The sequence below is a fragment of the Botryllus schlosseri genome, chromosome 10 (genome assembly GCF_051294905.1).
Source record: "Botryllus schlosseri isolate E-star chromosome 10, Bs_hap1, whole genome shotgun sequence".
NCBI lineage: Eukaryota > Metazoa > Chordata > Ascidiacea > Stolidobranchia > Styelidae > Botryllus > Botryllus schlosseri.
Genome location: NC_137245.1, coordinates 24,073,273 through 24,091,505, shown reverse-complemented (window position 1 = coordinate 24,091,505; position 18,233 = coordinate 24,073,273). Strand labels below are relative to the sequence as shown.

At 40.6% G+C, this 18,233-nt stretch overlaps 2 protein-coding genes across 3 annotated transcripts; both read right to left on the bottom strand.

The window, feature by feature from the left end:
- Nucleotides 1-7,514: 7,514 nt before the first annotated feature.
- LOC145448365 (large ribosomal subunit protein eL22-like) lies at nucleotides 7,515-9,135 on the bottom strand. Its single transcript, XM_080326746.1, has 5 exons — nucleotides 8,990-9,135; nucleotides 8,058-8,177; nucleotides 7,831-7,952; nucleotides 7,672-7,767; nucleotides 7,515-7,610 (listed from the first exon to the last, which is right to left on the bottom strand). Exons 1-5 carry the CDS (start codon nucleotides 8,996-8,998, stop codon nucleotides 7,562-7,564), a joined length of 396 nt encoding a protein of 131 aa, XP_080182872.1. The 5' UTR covers nucleotides 8,999-9,135; the 3' UTR covers nucleotides 7,515-7,561.
- A 1,693-nt stretch (nucleotides 9,136-10,828) lies between these two features.
- LOC145447650 (fructose-bisphosphate aldolase C-like) lies at nucleotides 10,829-18,033 on the bottom strand. 2 transcript variants are annotated; one of them, XM_080325903.1, is made up of 10 exons: nucleotides 17,885-18,033; nucleotides 17,660-17,811; nucleotides 15,654-15,752; nucleotides 14,842-14,954; nucleotides 14,722-14,776; nucleotides 13,704-13,864; nucleotides 13,558-13,641; nucleotides 12,915-13,089; nucleotides 11,156-11,355; nucleotides 10,829-11,096 (listed from the first exon to the last, which is right to left on the bottom strand). In XM_080325903.1, the coding sequence occupies exons 2-10, from the start codon at nucleotides 17,769-17,771 to the stop codon at nucleotides 11,004-11,006; spliced, it is 1,092 nt and encodes a 363-aa protein (XP_080182029.1). In that variant the 5' UTR covers nucleotides 17,772-17,811; nucleotides 17,885-18,033; the 3' UTR covers nucleotides 10,829-11,003. The 2 variants fall into 2 exon arrangements, with proteins under 2 accessions (XP_080182029.1, XP_080182028.1); XM_080325902.1 differs by lacking the exons at nucleotides 17,660-17,811; nucleotides 17,885-18,033 and adding an exon at nucleotides 16,078-16,237.
- Between the last annotated feature and the right edge of the window lie 200 nt (nucleotides 18,034-18,233).

Below are 18,233 nucleotides of genomic sequence, written 5' to 3'. Positions count from 1 at the left end.
TTTCTATCTTCCTCATATCTATCCAGGGTTGTAACCAAGTGACAAGGCTCCGAGTCAAAGTCAATCTCAGTTTTATAATTTTGACTCGAGTCAAGTCGAGTCATTTTCAATTCACCACCGAGTCAAGTCCGAGTCCAAGTCACCGAGCAGAGTTTCGAGTCCGAGTCATGGTATTATGACTCGAGTCGAGTCCAAGTCATTATGTTGACTTCCCAGTTTACAGTTAAAGGCTTGTTAAATCCACTTTTTATGACCCTGTTTGGTGATATCGAATGGTTCGCATTTATAATATACTAATTTTCATCATTTTAGCAGTTTCTGGACGTGTTTCAAGTACCAGTACCAATAGAAGAAATCCCAATAGGGTGATTACTGTACTATTCCTCGAAATTACAAAGAAACGTCGGTCTTGGCCGTCTGAGTCCCGAGTCATATGACTTGGTTCGAGTCATGCACAATGACTCGAGTCCAAGTCGAGTCAATACACAAATTGACTCGAGTCGAGTCGAGTCATTTCCGTATTTTGAGAAAATGACTCGAGTCAAGTCGAGTCATCTGAAAAACGTGACTCAAGTCGGACTCGAGTCGAGTCATGACTCGAGTCATTACAACCCTGTATCTATTTATCCTATCTCATATCATATAGAACACCAAATCTTTTGAGTAGCGATTCATCAGTTGCACATTCAGGCTCCCGTAGGGGCTTTGGCAATGATACGGTTGATTCGATGTTGTGGTTTTTGCAAAGGGCGAATCGTATTCTTGCAAGCAGCACCCCAGCAAAGAATTCCGTATTATAACTTTGATAGGAATAGAGTGTTGAAGAGTATCAACAGAACCCTAACAGGCAGCGTGTAACCAGTATATATATCATTGGTGTAACTACGGGAGCGGAACGAGACCACATACCTTCGATAGTTGTGGTTTGAGTGATTGTATGTGACTCTTTCAAGACCTCTCCGAATCCCGTAAAACACCAAGGTAGCATATTTGCAATTTTTAGCGCTGGAAATTGACTGAACAGCGATGTCAACACGCGGTTAGGTTATCACAGGAGTTCACGACCAACAATTGGGATTTCGCAGCGTTAACCCGAAGGCTATTATCAGAGGTGGTCACTGGTCAGTAACGAAGTACTTCTACTTTTTCGAGGTACTCAAATAGTTACCTCTACTTCTGGTTCTTACTCAAGTAGATCTTTTGCGCGACTTCTACTTCGTAATATTTTGTGAACTACTTACTTACTTTTCGCTATTTTCAGTTTGTCAAGTAGAAGTAGTGTAATCCCCCAATAATAAAGATAGCCTAAGGAATTTAGGGGGCATTTAGGCTAATTGTCATAAAAGTCATGTAATACCCAGAATTTTCGTTGCGCTTCGCGCAGAGTAGTTTTGGAGTGACAAATATGTTTTAACGAAAGTATCGCTGAAAATAATTTAGATACCGAGTTGCGTGGTTCCGTTCACACCCCATTATCACCTATATCAAATATTTCATCACAGTAAGTATGGCAGGGTTGTAATGACTCGGGTCATGACTCGACTTGAGTCCGACTCGTGTCATGATTTTCTAATGACTCGACTTGACTCGAGTCATTTTCTCAAAATACGGAAATGACTCGACTCGAATCGAGTCAATCTGTGTATTGACTCGACTTGGACTCGAGTCATTACGCATGACTCGAACCAAGTCAGATGACTCGAGACTCAGATTGCCAAGACCGACATTTCATTGTAGTTTCGAAGAGAAGTATAGTAACCACACTCTTGGGATTTCGTCTATTGGTACTAATACTTGAAAATGCGACAAGAAACTGCCTAAAGTGAGGCAAATTAGCATATTATAAAAGCGAAGTATTCCATATCACCAAGCAGAGTTATAAAAAGTGGGTGTACAAGACTTTTACTGGAGACTGAGCTGTCAACACAATGACTTGGACTCGGACTCGAGTCATAGTACCCAGTATGCCCAAGGCTATCTGGATCAATAACGCCAAACAGGATGCGTTGGATTTTGTACTACGTTACTCACAAAGGCAGTTGCTTTTCTCATTTCATTGGCAATTACTGTTTTTTCTGACTCACACGGTTCAAAGGTGGATTCAGGAGCCGCAAAGGGACCCACGACATGCAGGAAACTAGGGCCACACAACGATGACTCTGACTCGAACCTCCGCTCGATAGTGGCGAGATAGCGCAGTGGTATAATCCGCGGCTGCAACACCAATGGGTGCGGGTTCGAGTCCGACCGAGGTCGACTTCCGAATTCCGATATCTAAGTGTCGGAGGTTTACCTAGGCTCCTCCTCGCCACCTCATCCGCGTCAGCGGTGTCTTATACAAAAGCCAAGAGGTGGGCCGTGCTATAAGTCGACAGTTATGGAAAATAAAAAGAATATCGGCCTGGTGTAAAATGGCCATAGTAGTCGACAAACACCATGAATACCCCGCTCGATGACTTGGACTCGGACTCGAGTCGAGTCAAAACTATTTAAGTATAACATTGACTTGGACCAATGTTCCCTCTAAGCTGCGCACGTGCGCAAATGCGCAGTGTTGACACGGTATCTGCGCACAAAAAAACCGAAGTGGTGACCATTTTTTAGACGCAAGGGTCCGCGCAGTAAGTTGGTGAGTGTGCGCAGACTCGTCAAAAATTAGTGGGAACATTCCTTATGACTTGGTTACAACCCTGAAGTATGGCCCCCATAACGTTTGAAACTACCGTTTCGCGATCTAGCAATTATTTATTGGGATGCATAGCTCCATTTGCAGCTTTTGACAGTCCATGCGAAGGAATTACCATCGTTTTCACCACTACTTGAGTAGATCTAAAGTCAGTCAATTCAATTCAGGTAGTTTTAGGTTGCCTATTAAAGTACTTCTACTCATACTTGAGTAGATTCTTTATCATCGCTACTTTTACTTCTACTTGAGTAGCTTTCTTGATTACTTTCACCACCCCTGGTCTTCATTCCCCACTACCCAAAACTTCTGTATACCATAGGGTTACGATATTTCGAGATCCTAAAAAGAGGACACTTTTAATAAATTCTGAAAGCTCCAAGAAAACTGGTGATTCATAAAGGGTCATCACTTCGACTCGGCTCCCTACTTTTTACGAAAACTCTGACGTTCGCTGCGTCGGAGTCGCATTTTTCATGACATTTAATTTAAATCTTTTTCAGAGAAAAAAATATTCCCCACAAAAAAATACATTTATTATTTTAGGCGTCCTCCGATGACACTTTCAACCAAGAAATTGATAATTCTCGATTCGTACATTCCAGAGCAGTTAACTGGTAGCGGCACAGTCGCGCGTGTCTCCGTAAACATGCGGACTGTCCTGTATCTATAGGCTAATATTCAACAAATGCGTCTATTCCGTACCAGAAACCATTGAAATCTTCACCGGATGGGAACCACTGCTCTAACGGAGGACATTTTCAATTTCCTGAAACAAGACTGAGGTAAGTAGGTAACCCCAGGACATAACAACAACAACAACAATCATTGGGTGATAATTTTGGTTGCCAGTAAACTCGCCCCAAAGTAAATTCGGCCCAGGCAAATTCGGCCATTACATCAGCAAATTCGGCCCACCGAGAATATTGTATTAAAATGTATTACCAACCGTTAACATGAAATAATTACATAATTATACTATTATAAAGTGATTTGGATGTCAGGGTATGCGTAGATCGCGTAATCACGGGAGATAGCGCGGATATTCACGGGGACCGAATTTACCGACGGCCGAATTCACCGGTCAATTCACTGGTTACTCGGTCAATTCTGCCCTCGGAGAATTTTTTATAAAAATGTATTACAAACTATTAATGTGAATTAATTTCATAATTATATTAATATCAACTGATTTGGAGAACAGGGTATGCGTATAAATACATATATGTGTATATTTATGCCGATGTTTATGGGGCCGAATTTACCGACAGCCGACTTCATTCGATATATTCGGCCCTCGGAGAACATTGTGTGAAATTGTATTACGAACTAATAATGTGTATTATATTACATAATTATAATATTATCAAGTGATTTGGAGGTTAGGGGTTAAGGGTAGGTCACACGGTACCGAAATTCGCTAGCGACTTCGTTTCTTTCTTTGCTCCACTCCTTCGCTAGCGAACGCTAACGGGGTCGCTAGCAAGGTCGCTAGTCAAGACGCTACCGATGCGTTTCACTCGCGAGCTCGCTAGTGAATCTTGTTGTGACATTATTACGTCACAGCGGAGAAAAAGTTACTGTGAAATAGGGATCAGTTGTTCGGAAACCTCCGCCGTGTACGGACCTAGCCTAGTAGGTGATACATTGTAGCATACAGACCTGTGTGGCATTTGTAATAATAAAAACAAATCTTATGACATTCAAATAGGTGAAAATGTTGGCTCTTGCAACAACAAGAATTCAAATGTTTAAATTAGAACACAAGGTATGTAAATCGATAACGACAAGGGCCATGCAATGATGGACGAGGGGATTACAAAATCTGACCCAACTCATGCTTGACATGAAGGGATCAGGGCTTCTACTGGATATTTTATTACGCCAATTTCTGATTTGATCATCGTGGTCACTTCGTTCATCAAGCAGCCGTAGTGCCCTACAAAGCTCTCCACAACTGACCAACACCAAGCCAATCGCAGTTGAATAAATCACTATCACAATCAAAGTGAGGGGTCAGAGCAATCCGGGGCACAACTGGAAGTGAGGGGTTTGGTGCATGAGAACACCATGGAGACCAAAGTATAAACCCGGTTAAAATGAAAGATCTCCGGGTCGCCATGACCCTTTCATATCCTGCAAATGGGTTGGGTGTCACTGACAGTTCTAGGCAGTTCGTCATCAGATTTTGAAATAATGTCCATCGTTCCATGGTCCACGGCGTTGTGGTTGGTCAATATGGCACATCTGCACCTGGAAAATAAGAATATGCGGCAGTATTTTGTACTCGTATTTAAAGCTTCAATAATTCGTTATTATTTGTGAACAATTTCACTGCTTATACTTAGCTCTACAAGTTGTTGCTTTACCAATATCACGCATCGACGGCAGCGAGAGGTAAAAAAAAATTGAAAAACAATTTTTCAAGTTGCGAAAATATTTCTTTGAATACGATCTCATCAGCATAAATTCGGTTTATGTAGACCTTTTTAGAAGGTGTATAGACCACGAAATCACACCATGACAGTCCTGTTAAAGCTAGTTGGCCCATGACCTGATAAAAGTAATTGTCATTATCTTTGAGAAAATAGTCTATTGATTGTCAATTTCAAATTGTGAAGAGGGCTGTTTCTCGACATGGTATGATAGCTCTTCGACTGCACGTAGAAAATTGCAGTGTCATGACATGCTGAAAATACAAATAACTAAAAATTTGATTCAACATTATATAACATCACACTGCCTGCAAAGTGCTGTACATCGCTCAACACTGTGCAGATACCGAGATGATCAAACTCATTACTGATGCTACTTGCGAAGTCATTGCTACTAGTTCTCAAATAAAAATACGGAAAGGCAGGTGAGAGCCAACGACTGAACTGCTTGAAAATATCTACCAACGACCTATGCTGACGTAAATTTCTACATACCTCTAAAATCTGATATATAAGACTCAGCGAATAATTTTATCCTTTATATTTGTTATTTCCACTGCCCCTCGATTCACTGGCAATCCGCTGTCTACGTCAGCAAAACTGATCGTGGGTAAACCCGTCAACAACTCAGAATATACTAGTTCCATACTCTCGGTTCGATTACTGTCGAAAATGTTCCTGCCATTTGTGACATCGGAGATAAACATTAGCATCAGTGCATTTTGACAAAATGCAGTTCAACGGATAAGGATTCTCAAACAACTAGTGAAGAAATAGGGTCCTGATTTTGCTAGCAATGACATGAAATCAGTCATAAGGACTGTAGCAATAACTAAGAATTCATACGTTCGCAGTAAAGCGTCGCCAGAAGGGCAAAATAATGAGATTGCCTTTGCTGACAATGCTAGCCTTATGGAGGCGAAATCACTCTGGCCAACCATCCACAAGGGCCGCTAAAGCGGTGAGAATCGTCCATTGTACGTGTGGCCTACGCTTTAGGTTTAGGATTAGCGTTAGGGTTAGGATTAGGTTCGGATTAGGGTTGGGTTAGGTTAAGATTAGGGTTAGGTTAGGATTAGAGTTGGGTTAGGATTGGGGTTCAGGTTAGGTAATGGTATTGTAACTGTTATTGTTACTCTCGCCCTGGCCGAATTTACCGAGGGCCGAATTTAGCGACGGCCGAATTCACCGACGGCCAAAGTGACCGAGGGCCGAATTTACTTTGGGGCGAGTTTACTGGCAACCATAATTTTCATCTGAACAAATTATACACAATGTACAATCCACCTCGGCCTAGAGTCCCCGATGTCACAGTTCTTTTCGATGTTGATCTTTTTTGAAGCCGCGGTCCTTTCTACTAGTTCTTTCCATTCCATGTGAGTGCTTTTCTTTCTTCGGGTCTTTTTTTGACGCCGTAAGAACGGGGGAAGAGGAGCCCAGATGAGCCTCAGTTGGGAATCCAACCCGATCCACCTGCTTAGTACCGTACGCATTTATCGTTACTACTACGCCATCTCCCCCACAATAATAAGGGCTTTAGTTTTGAGAAGTGAATGCCGCTCCGCATTTCGGGCCAGGGGGTCGGGGAATTCTAAGACTATTAATCACGTTGGATCTCAAATGAAACTTTGCACCAAATTTATAGAGGTTACATCTTGTATAGGTGTGAAAAGTCTTGCATATTGTCACACCATTTTCGCCGCTTTAGCATCGGTCACCTTCATTCAAATTACATAAATTTTATCCACGCGCTGATTGAAAGACTGCAAACCATTTTGAGTGTCCGTCATCATCGAATTGATGAAATCAGTAAAACCTCAACCGGAATCCTTCCACACAGAAGTCATTCATTTAGCTAGCAGCACATAACCGTTTCGTACCCCAACCTCAATGTGGGAGTAACAATTCACGTAAGGACCTAACCGTATTAACATTGCAGACTATAGAATGTAAACATGGAATGGCAACGACCGATTTTTCAGCTTTGCTGAAGCTTAACTCAGACTAATTTTACGGCAGCTGCTGTAGGATTTCTGGCAATCCAAAAGTTGTCTTTCAGAGGTCAGAATATACTGAATCTGGTCTTGATCGATAGCTACTGTCGCATTGATTCCGAAAATATCAATCTAAGTACAGTAGCTGTCGTAAACTAAGTCCGAGTAAAGCTTCAGCAAAGCGGAACGAAGCTGCAAAATCGGTCGTTGCCATTCCACGTTTACATTCTATAGCAAGACCATCTGATGGCAGTCTAATTAGTTTTTCAGAAATTGTTTGCTACAGGTAGCATCATGGTATCTTTATACAGCTGGAAAAGTTAGGTTTATTTTATTCAGTCCTGAATACCAACAGGATTCAAATTCAGCTACTGAGTCGACATTAACATGACAACAGGAGAATTGCTATGGAGAATGTATTTCCAAATTCCAAGATGACAATAAAATTTTTAATCTTCTTCGTCCTCATCTTCTTCATCTTGGTTAATCTGGAAGTACCTATTTAAAGAATGACACAATGATAAAAATTTATGGACAAGAAAGTAGACCGACGTCTCACCTCAGCTCATAAGAATCCTTGGTCGCGGCAATCACCCGAAGCCAATCTCTCAAGCTGTTCTTCTTGAGGTACTTTTTGGTCAAATACTTCAAGTATCTGAAACAAACCAGAGCTGTTATTCTACGATCGCAATTTAGATACTTTCACGTCAACACTGACCTCTTGGAGAAAGGTACTTCACTCGTTACGATAATCTTGGTCTTCTGAAGCTCCAGAGACACTTGGCTTCCAAGATTGCCGGTTTTGCCATTGACCTTGATTCGTTCTTTGAGAAAGTTCTCCTAAATGACACCAATCAAGAGTGAAGACTAGGGAAGGCGGCCCTAGTCTTTGCGATTTAGTAAAATGTGACATTGTATAGGCGGCATGATACACGAAGTACTTACAAAGTTGCTAGCATCCATTATGCCATCTTCAACAGGATGAGTGCAGTCTAATGTGAATTTCAAAGTAGTCTTCTTCTTCTTACCCCTGGCTCTACCAGCAGCACCTCCTTTTTTGTTTGCCTGAAGCGAAATTGAACAGTTGACATACTATAGAAAGGACGTACCGTCGTTCATTTTTATCCTTGATGTTTCTGCGGCATATACACCGACACATGATACACATACACACGATCGGTGCATATGCCGATGGACAAGGAAGTGCAGATATATATAGCCTTTTACGGCTCTCCAAGTCATGCACCACCCCTCCATGCTATCCCAGTAATGCATGAGCGCCAAGCAGGGAAGTCATGGATACCAGTGTTACTAATCAGGTCTTTGGTCTGACCCGGCCGGGGATCGAACCCACGACCTGCCGGACGCTTCACCATTACGCTATTTTGTCAGTATAAATTATAGATTTAGATCTCAAGAGTTATTTGCAGTAACTTGTAAACTGAATCAATTCCTATTTAGAAAGAAATACAATGTGCATATTTCAGTTCATATCAATTGAGTTATTATTATTATTATCATTCATAAGCATTGCATCACGAGGATGAGAATAGCAAATGTCAAAACATCAACCTTTGCTCGTTTCGCACTATATAGTACTCCTATAATATTTTCAGGAAAACCAGGAGTGACGATAGAATTAGAGTTAAGAGTATGGAATAGAATTAAAATTAGAGCACAGCCATTTCAAAAATTATGGACCACCGGCATTCAACTTTAATTACATCTGGTTCACTAGTCTAGCTATTCGTCTTGATGAAACCCTACGGTCATTCATGCGGTTTATTCTTAATTACAGTTGTGCGCCTGTCATTGATCCTGAACCCATACGATTAATATACATATAAAACTGCAAAGCAAACAAGAGAAGCACCCACCACGACCATCTTGACGACTCGACGAGAAAGAAAGAAGCGTGGCGACAATCGACAGCAACCTATCCTAAATACCACTGACGTCGCACCAGAGCTAAAGAAAAAACCACTGAGCGAGACACGTAGAAACTCACGAAATTTGCAGACTCGACATCAATGATGTCGTAATCTTTTTATTCAAATTTTTTATCGGAATAATTACACCCCAAGATTGCAATATAATGAAAAGATAGGCGGGTACCGAATCAGACGCCCACCTTGACCTACAGCATATCAATATCTATATGCGATGTACAAGAAGCACAATGCCATGTAATGGACAGATAGCTATATACTATTATATAGCTATCTGTCCATTACATGGCATTGTGTTTCTTGTACATCGCATATACAATATGTTTGTGTCTTGGGCAGAGTTGTAACCAAGTCACAAGGCCCTGAGTCACAAGTCAATCTCACTATTCTAAATTTGACACGAGTCAAGTCGAGTCATTTTTAGTTCACCACCGAGTCAATTCCGATTCCAAGTCAGCGAGCAGAGGGTCGAGTCCGAGTCATGGCATTATGACGCGAGTCCGAGTCCAAGTCATTGCTTTGACTGCCCAAAAACTGCTGTCTGGTAAAAGTAGTATAAAATTATAACCACTTGAGGTAGCAGTGCGAGTAGGCACAATTTGCTTGAAGTAGGCCTACTTCGAGAAGTAGAAATGCGTTACTGAACAGCTCCTGCAACTTCGTGTCAATATATAACATAGGCTTACCATATTTTGGAAATGTAAAAAGAGGACACTTTTTCAGAAATTTCAGACATGCAAAACTGGAGAAGAATTCTCAAAAACCGGTAAATTTTTCCCACTTCGTGATCGATTGACAAAAAAAAAAAGGTCATCACTTTCGCTCACAGCTCAAAATAACGTTTTTCTCTCCACATTGCCAGGTGGATGACTAAAAAAAGGTCTTCTTTTCGCTCAGAGCTAAAATCACCGCTTTTCCCTCCGAAATACCCGCCGGAGCGTCACTTCTCGGCTAATTTGCGGCATATCGCTCGCACTTTGATCTAAATCTGACCTAAATTTTCAAAGAAGAGGACAAAAGGGCGTACTCCGAGGACACTTTCAAAAAAGTCAAAAGAGGACAAATCCTCTTAAAAGAGGACGTATGGTAAGCCTAATATAACAGCCTCATCATCTTTACCGATTCAAAATACTACAATAATTGCAATGCAATGAGCCATTCTTGAGCCTTCGTAATATGACCGCGGTTAATTCTTCATGCAATCGAAAAATGTAGTCTCAAGATTGATTTGATTAATCAAAACGCTTGTAGCCTATTACAGCTCGCAACTGAAGCGAGTTGACATTACTTGATGATAGGCTGTAACCACAAGGAATCGTCTCCAGAGAAGAAAAAAGAATCCACTGACTCCCCATTTTTATTGACTTCATGGTGCCAGTCTTATTACATAGCCGCATATCCACCACGAGCGTATAACATACAAGAAAATCAGTGTACCAGATAGTCGCATCCAAAAAGCAGACCGAGCGGTACTCCTTCGACTATGCCACGCCCCATTGGCACAACACACTCAGCTAGCCTGGTTGCGTCGCGAGTATCAAGGGATATATTATTATGGATATACAAACGCTGGGAGTAGGCCTACCATACGCGCGGTAAGAGTAAACCATAGCCCTCACTCCCTCCACTACTATAAATGCCTAAAACATTCCGCGAAGGTCCGTAAACGAAGGACGTGAGTTTAAACGTTTTTTTCAAAACAGTCGAGTTGATATTCTACAGTAACATCGGAACTGCTCAAACTATGTTGAATAAAGTTCAAAACAATGAATTTGCCATAATTTTATATTGTTACGTCCGGCGAACATAATGCGCAGCCATGCAAAGCAAATTATTTCGACATCACCAGCAAACGAGATCCGTTTCGACCAGCGTACATAATGCGCGAACGCGCAGTGCTAATTAATTTCGATAAACAAGAATATGTCTCTAGAGGTTTTTCCTAGTACTGGTGATTGGCAACGTAAAGTGATTGAGCAGCGGCGCCTCCCGAAACTTCACCCTCGTATTTGCCTTTGGCAGCCATCTCGTTCATCTGAAATGAAATCAATGGTAACAACGTGCTTAGACGGTGTTGCGGCAGTTCAAAGATACCTTGGCTCTGTATAAAAATGTTTTCTTCGCGGCTTCACAGTTTTCGGACTTACCGCCCCATGCGGCGAGGACGGACGCTTGTAGCGCGCGGCCAAAAGAGAACGAGAGAGCCCACGGTTTCAGTCCGGGAACGTTGTTGATCGCGTTGAGATTGGCGGACGCTTCCTCCTCGGATTGACCACCGGACAGGAACACAACACCTAAAGTGCAACAAGTACATATGCTACATGATGCCCCTTTCAATAGAGATCCGCAAATCATCTTACGGAATGAATTACAAGTATTGCTGTTTGGATAAACAAGTACCTGCATGATTCGGAAGATGTAAGCTCAAAACTTCAGCAGCAAGAGCACATTGATCTCAATTAATAACAATTAGATGTTGGGCCGAATCAAAAAATGATTTCGTTACACCATGATTAAGCAAGAGTTGGTCGAATTAGTTAGCGTTGCAGAAGTAGTGCAAGAAGTAGGAGTAGAAAAACATGTCAAAACCACTACAAGTAGATTTGTAGAGGAGTCGCATACCTGTACCAGGTAATCAGAGGTGGCCAACTTCTACATCTTCACGACTAACACAAAATGACCAACGACACTACAAATGGTGTGGTTACTTGTTCAGCATGAAAGACATTCAGTAGTTCTTCCACAATAGAATTATATATGCTCGGGAGACTTCGGGAGATTGTACGTTAGGAGTGTTCATAAATGACTTTTTTCAAATTGTACTGTTACCTATAGAAGAAAACGCTGCACACTGATTTCGTTACAATTCCAACCTATAGAGGCATTGCTGTAAAAAAAAAGTTTTGTAATTAATTATTAAAAATAAATATAAAATTTTTCAAATTTTACTGGCTACCCCATGAAATTGTTGGGTTGTCCGAAAAAAAATGAAGCACAGCAAATTTGGCTCGATCCAACCAGTACAAGCAAAGTTATTAGAGTACAAAATTTTGGATTTGGATAAAATAGTATTTACAGTGGCAATTTCTCTAATTATTTATTATAACTCCACCCACATTGATTTGAGATCTCAAATTTCTGAACATCAATGACTTCGTTTCTACCGGTTCGAATGGAGTCAAATTTGTTGCGCATCGTTTTTTTCGGACAAACTAACAATTTCATGGGGTAATCAGTAAAATTCGAAAAAAATTTATATGTATTTTTATTAGATAATTCCAAAACTTTTTCTCTTACAGCAATGCTACTTACGGTTGGTATTGAGCCAAAATTGGTGTGTAGCATTTGGTAACCAAAAAATATTATCAAGTAGCCCGAACAATTTGAAAAAAGTCATTTTCGAACACCTCTATTGCACACTAGACGCGAAGTTATTGCAGTATAAAAATTTCTAATTCCATGAATTTATAATAAATAACTAAAGAGTTAATCACCGTAATTCAAATTTTCCTACTGTAACAACTTTGCTTCTAGTGGTTGGAATTGAGCCAAATTTTGTGTGCATCCTCTCTACTGACAGCCTAACAATTTTATGGGGTCGACAGAAAAATTTTTAAATTTTATTTTTTTGTTTTTTAATGACAAATTCAAAACTTTCCACTGCACGAATCTCGCTTCTACTGATTGGAATGGAGCCAAAGTTGGTGTGAAGCGCTTCATCAACCAACCTAACAATTTTATCAAGTAGACAGAGAAATCTGAAGGATTAAGTATTATTTTGAACAGGCCTATTGTACATAGGATCTGATCTTCTTCGAAAAATCAAACAAATAGATATAATATGGTTCCTTACCTGGCATTACGCACGGAACCGTACGTCTGAGTGCCGTGACGGTAGCTAGACCAACTTGCTGCGGCGTGTACTTGATCGGGCAGCTATGACCAGCAGTGACCATGTTCGGTTTCAACAAAGTTCCCTCGATGTAGACGTGATGGTCGTTCAGCGCTTTGTAGCATGCAGCCAGTACCTGTTGAAAATGTCTTTCTGTTCAATGTTCGGTGTCCAACCTTGAACTAAGTTCGAGAGGACGGCCATTTTAATTAATTATATTCAATAATTCAACTGTGATCGTGTTAGCAAAAAATAAATTTGAATGAACTGGGGGGGTGTTTTTATACGGTTTATATAGGTGCTTACAGGTATAAATTGAAAAATAAGGCATTTCGTTATTTCCAGACTACTGTACCTTCCTATAGGAACCTTTGAAGCTGTGCCTAGCTGCCTAGTACCTACTATACATTCATATTACAGCATTTTACGTCAGAGGCATCGGTGAGAACTTGAACCACCTCTCTTGATTAAAAACGCATAAAGCATCACAATATTGATCTGGTGGGAGAAGACAAGTAAGGCCCACTAATTAACGAACCCAGATCAATAATATCTTACTGACCAAAACAATTGGATCGATATTCGAAAGCCAATCTAACTTTACCTTTTCAGTGACATACTGGCATCGCTCCAAATCATGTTCCCCGTCGGGAAGAATCTCAGGTTCGACAATCGGCACGATTCCGTGCTGTAACAAATACAATGTTGCGGCCACAACAAAAGCGCTCAATTAAGTCCATGCGTCCATACCTGCTGGCAGATAGAAGCATATCGCGCCAAGACGTTAGCGTTCTCGTTGATCGCCAACTGCGACGGGGTCTTGTCGGTGATTTTGAGAACGCATCTCCATTTGGCGAAGTCGCAACCGTCAGCTTTGTACTGAGCGCATCGCTCGCCGAGTCCGTCCAGACCTTGGAATAAGAGTTATTGATAGAAAGAGCTGGCAATAGCTCCAAACGGTAGGGCTGTACTCAATGTTCCCTCTCAGCTGCGCAGTGCGCACGTGCGCAGTGCTGACACGGTCTCTACGCACAGAAAATCTAAGTTGCGCATAAAAAATCCGAGGTGATTACCTTTTTTTAGTTGCTACGCACTGTTGTCCAAGGTTCTGCGCAGTGAGTTGGTGAGTGTGCGCAGACTCGTCAAAAATTAGAGGGAACATTGGTTGTATGACAACATCTTCCATCAATACATCGAACATAGTCTCGCAGTAAAGTTGACATAGTACAGGCAGAATGATCAGTGAACTTGGCCTGGATGATTACCGACAGCCGAGTTATTTTTAATGACTTGCTACTTTGACACCTGTTATTCTGAACGCCATGCCATCATTCATAACGGGATGTGGTTAGTACAAAGTACTCTAATAGGTTCTTGGCTATTTGGAACTACTTCTTCGAGTGGCTATAAATTTATAGTACTTCTACTTGTTTAATTTATTAGAAATGACTAGCTCGACACGAGAGGCACAACTCGTAAAGCAGCGGGCAGTGCTTACTGGGTACCCTTTCACAGCATTTCTTCTACTACCTGAGCGGTGTCGGCGTCTATTTGATCACATGCAATCCTCTTTGTAATTGCCCGAGCAATATTTTGGCATCAGAAAAAGGAATTTTGAACGAATTAGTCATTATGCCAAGATTGCAACCTTGTGACGAGTATTACAACACGGGACATTTCTCGTTCTTGTTAAAATGGACAAGGTGAAATTTCAGAAAATTTGGCGCAATGAATCAATACACGAAATAGTGTAGACGTGCCAGATTACCTTGAGTGGTGCATTCATTGAAGGTTCCCGCAAGAGGTACTACTCCCTTGTCAACCTGTGAAATAAACATGCCGATTGCAGTGTGAGCCACTTGTGATAACAAAGAAGTATGAGATCTACCTTGATACCCAGAACGATTCCCTTCTCTCGTAGATTATCGACCAGGAGTTTACCATTTCCATCCTTTTGATAGAGGGTTTCGTGGAAGAGAATAACTCCACCGATACTTTGCTCTTAAAAGCAAGGTTTCGCTTCAGTGACATATATTATGGAAGCCAGAGGACACAAAATCATAACATCAGTATATTCAGGCATGACACTGCTATATCTGCACGTTCCTTGTCCAGCGGCATATGCACGATATGCAAAGATCGTGTGTATGTGTGATTATGAGTCGGCGTATATGCCGAAAAAGCATCAAGGACAAAAATATATATATAGCATCCTACTCCAATTCCTACAGACCATATTTGAACCGCGGTCTCTCATGCTAACGGCAGTGGTTCAACCAATTGCGCCAACCCCCCCTTCAGATTTCACTATGTGTCTAATCTGCCGCGGCAGCTCTAGTAAACAGAGTTGGATTGGCCATACCCGAATTGAACCCAGATCTCAGTAGCTGGAGCTTTCACTGACACATACTACAGCGTGTTCGTAGAACACTCACAACACCAGCTCAAGGAAAACATTGTTTTGTTATATTTACACCACACCACAGGGGAAATTTTCTCGAAATCAACCTGATATTGAAAAAAACCTGACAAGCCAATTGAACTCAGTCAAATAATAATACTGTACTTTACCCAAATGATGACATAAATCATAGAAACGACATACAGCATACTAGAATGATGGATGGCATAGGCGATTGCTAGGCCTATGATAACCTACTATGGAATGGAACATAATAGTTCAATATCACAAAAACCTACTCATTTCATCTCCAGATGTGAAGAGAAGATTTCTGTACTGTCTTCTGTTCTCTTCCACATTTTCAACTTTTATTTGAGATAATCTCTTTCCCATTGTTCCTTGAACATGACATGCTTATTAGTTATCAGTCAACGGTAGACGAAATCATACTATGTCAGTACATCTATCTGGTAAGGAACAAACATGCTACACAATCACTAAGCACGCCAAAACATACAAAGGAAGAGAGTCGATCACACCTACACTACATTTATGCAGTGTTCTTATCGCAGGCATTGATTGTGTCATAAATAGTGTCCACAAGCAATTGCAAAAAAGCGCTATGCTTTGTGTTATCAAATCAAACTTTTTGAGGGGAGTAAGAAAATGATTCTTGGTAAAATATTGTATCGGATTACCAAAACAAAACAGCCAAAATATTACCTGTGCTTTCGTCGGCAGCTAAAATACCTTTACCCGGAGTGCCTACAATCTTCGCACATGTTTCCCTCAACATTTTCTTGGTCTCTTCACTAAGATTTGGTCCGCAGAGCGTCATTTTGATGATTTTTTAGGAACAAAGATAGCTAGCAAACACGAACTTGGAAAATAATTGTTTGATTTCGTAAATTTTGGACATCTTGCCCCGAATATGTCGATTACAATGTCGACAGATATTCACTATTGATTGGAGGCTACTTGATGTGAAAAATGGTGACCAATCATTGGATATCATTTCAATAGAAATGCTGTTGCTATCAGCGTTACACAGCATGTGGACAAACTGCCTGTATAACAAGCTTCAAACCAAAATTTGGCATATTATTTAATATAGTCGAGTATGACGTGCTACAATCTTGTAATGACATCAATCAATCGCGACGTAGCCTCGTCATTCCTTGGATTTCACATGCTACTACTGGGGAAAACGGTCACCTTCTTGAATAAATTTTCTTTGACAGAAGAGAAAAATTTATCGATGCTTCAAAATTAATTGTTTGCGTTTCAAGTAGCAAGTGAGTTGTGCTTGATTAATGCAGCAAACTTATGAAACAAACCAAACAGTAAAAAGATGCAATCATAACCTGTCATTCACTACTGGTAGCAAATCTCAATTTGCAAGCACTAGCAATGCATTGATTGTTGAAATCAGCAAAAGCAATAAACACAGCAGATATGGGCGAAAACACAAAATCCAATACCATTACTAGCAGGTTTAAATTATTTTATGTAAAGGTAAGCCTTAGAACATGAATGATACAGTATCAGGTTTATTTAGCCCACAAGGATTCTATCAAATCTTATCATTACTACATAGGTTATTTTCCGCATGGCATTAGCTGTAGTGTAGTGATACAGCCAAACAGCAATAGCCTAACCTTTTGAAAGGATCAGCCAAATCTTTCGACACTGAGTGAGAGAGCAAATTTATGCTGAATCGGAATGGAAATAAATCCCAACAACCCAAATGGAATTGCTTGTAACTTGTATGTCTTCATTTTCTCTATAGAATTTGGTATATACAGTTTATCCTATTTATATAAATATATAATAATTATAGGCCTACATACTTTTCAATTTAACTAAAATATATTTTTCTATTGCACATGGACTGCAGTTGACTTGAGATTTGGTATCCCTTCACTGCAGCTGTCTCATCATTATTTTCATATATATTTCATTATTCATTCATTTCTCATATTTATTATGATAACAAACAATATAAAATAATTCCTATAAAAGTGTACATTGATCAGTTTAAGGGTGTATACCGGTATGCCGGAGAATTGGCACTAATCCAACTACTTTCACGGCAACATCAGATCATGCTGAGGGCAAGTCATATTCTTACAGATATGGATCCAGCCATAGCAGTGAGACAGAACATACATGATTTCTTATTGTGTATAAGTTAGTATTATCATCATCACACAACACACAATGACAGTTACAGTTGAAACAAACCACATCAACTTCAACAGATTTCAGTTAGAACACTGTGTCCTGCAATCCATGACATTTCTACCTGATGATTCGTCTGCAGCAAGTATGCCTCTGCCATCGTGTACGATTTTGTGAGCAATATCCCGCAGTTCTTTCTGCCTGTCCTCGGAAACATATTGAGCCTGGTGCGCCATTATCCTACACCGCTTTATGAATTTAGAAATGTAATTCAACCTGTAATAAATCAAATAACCAATGCTTATCTGAACGATAACGGCATTACGTCAGAGAATTGCTGAGTACTCACGAATGTTGAAAATACAAATACTAGCGACATTCCTGGACATAATTTACGAGTACTAATAAAACTAACCGATCCAGCCACACATAATGGCCGGAATACAATCTTATCAATTCCACCTCACCATTTCCAGTCTTCGCATTATGTCGACATAATGCTGCTGCGCCAGCTACATCTTAACAGACTCATTGCCGAGGATCTGAGCAGATTGCAGCAGTGCAAAATCAACATGCAATAAAAGCCTTGCTGAATTTTCTACTTATAAAACAACTTCGCCCTACAATCACAGAATGCGAGATTGACCTTCGTTTCAGCACTTGTCGCGGTCGAATCGGTGCGAATCACCTTATGCAGA

Bases quoted from the DNA above. Each gene is read 5' to 3' on its own strand.
- LOC145448365 (XM_080326746.1), bottom strand. The intron at 7,768-7,830 runs GTCAGTGTTGAC...GGTTTGTTTCAG, and splicing joins GAAGTACCTTTCTCCAAGAG to ATACTTGAAGTATTTGACCA. The intron at 7,611-7,671 runs GTGAGACGTCGG...TTCTTTAAATAG, and splicing joins AAGGATTCTTATGAGCTGAG to GTACTTCCAGATTAACCAAG.
- LOC145447650 (XM_080325902.1), bottom strand. From the start codon at position 16,192: ATGACGCTCTGCGGACCAAATCTTAGTGAAGAGACCAAGAAAATGTTG. The intron at 14,777-14,841 runs GTAGATCTCATA...TTTATTTCACAG, and splicing joins GAATCGTTCTGGGTATCAAG to GTTGACAAGGGAGTAGTACC. The intron at 13,090-13,557 runs GTAAAGTTAGAT...CATTTTCAACAG, and splicing joins GCCAGTATGTCACTGAAAAG to GTACTGGCTGCATGCTACAA.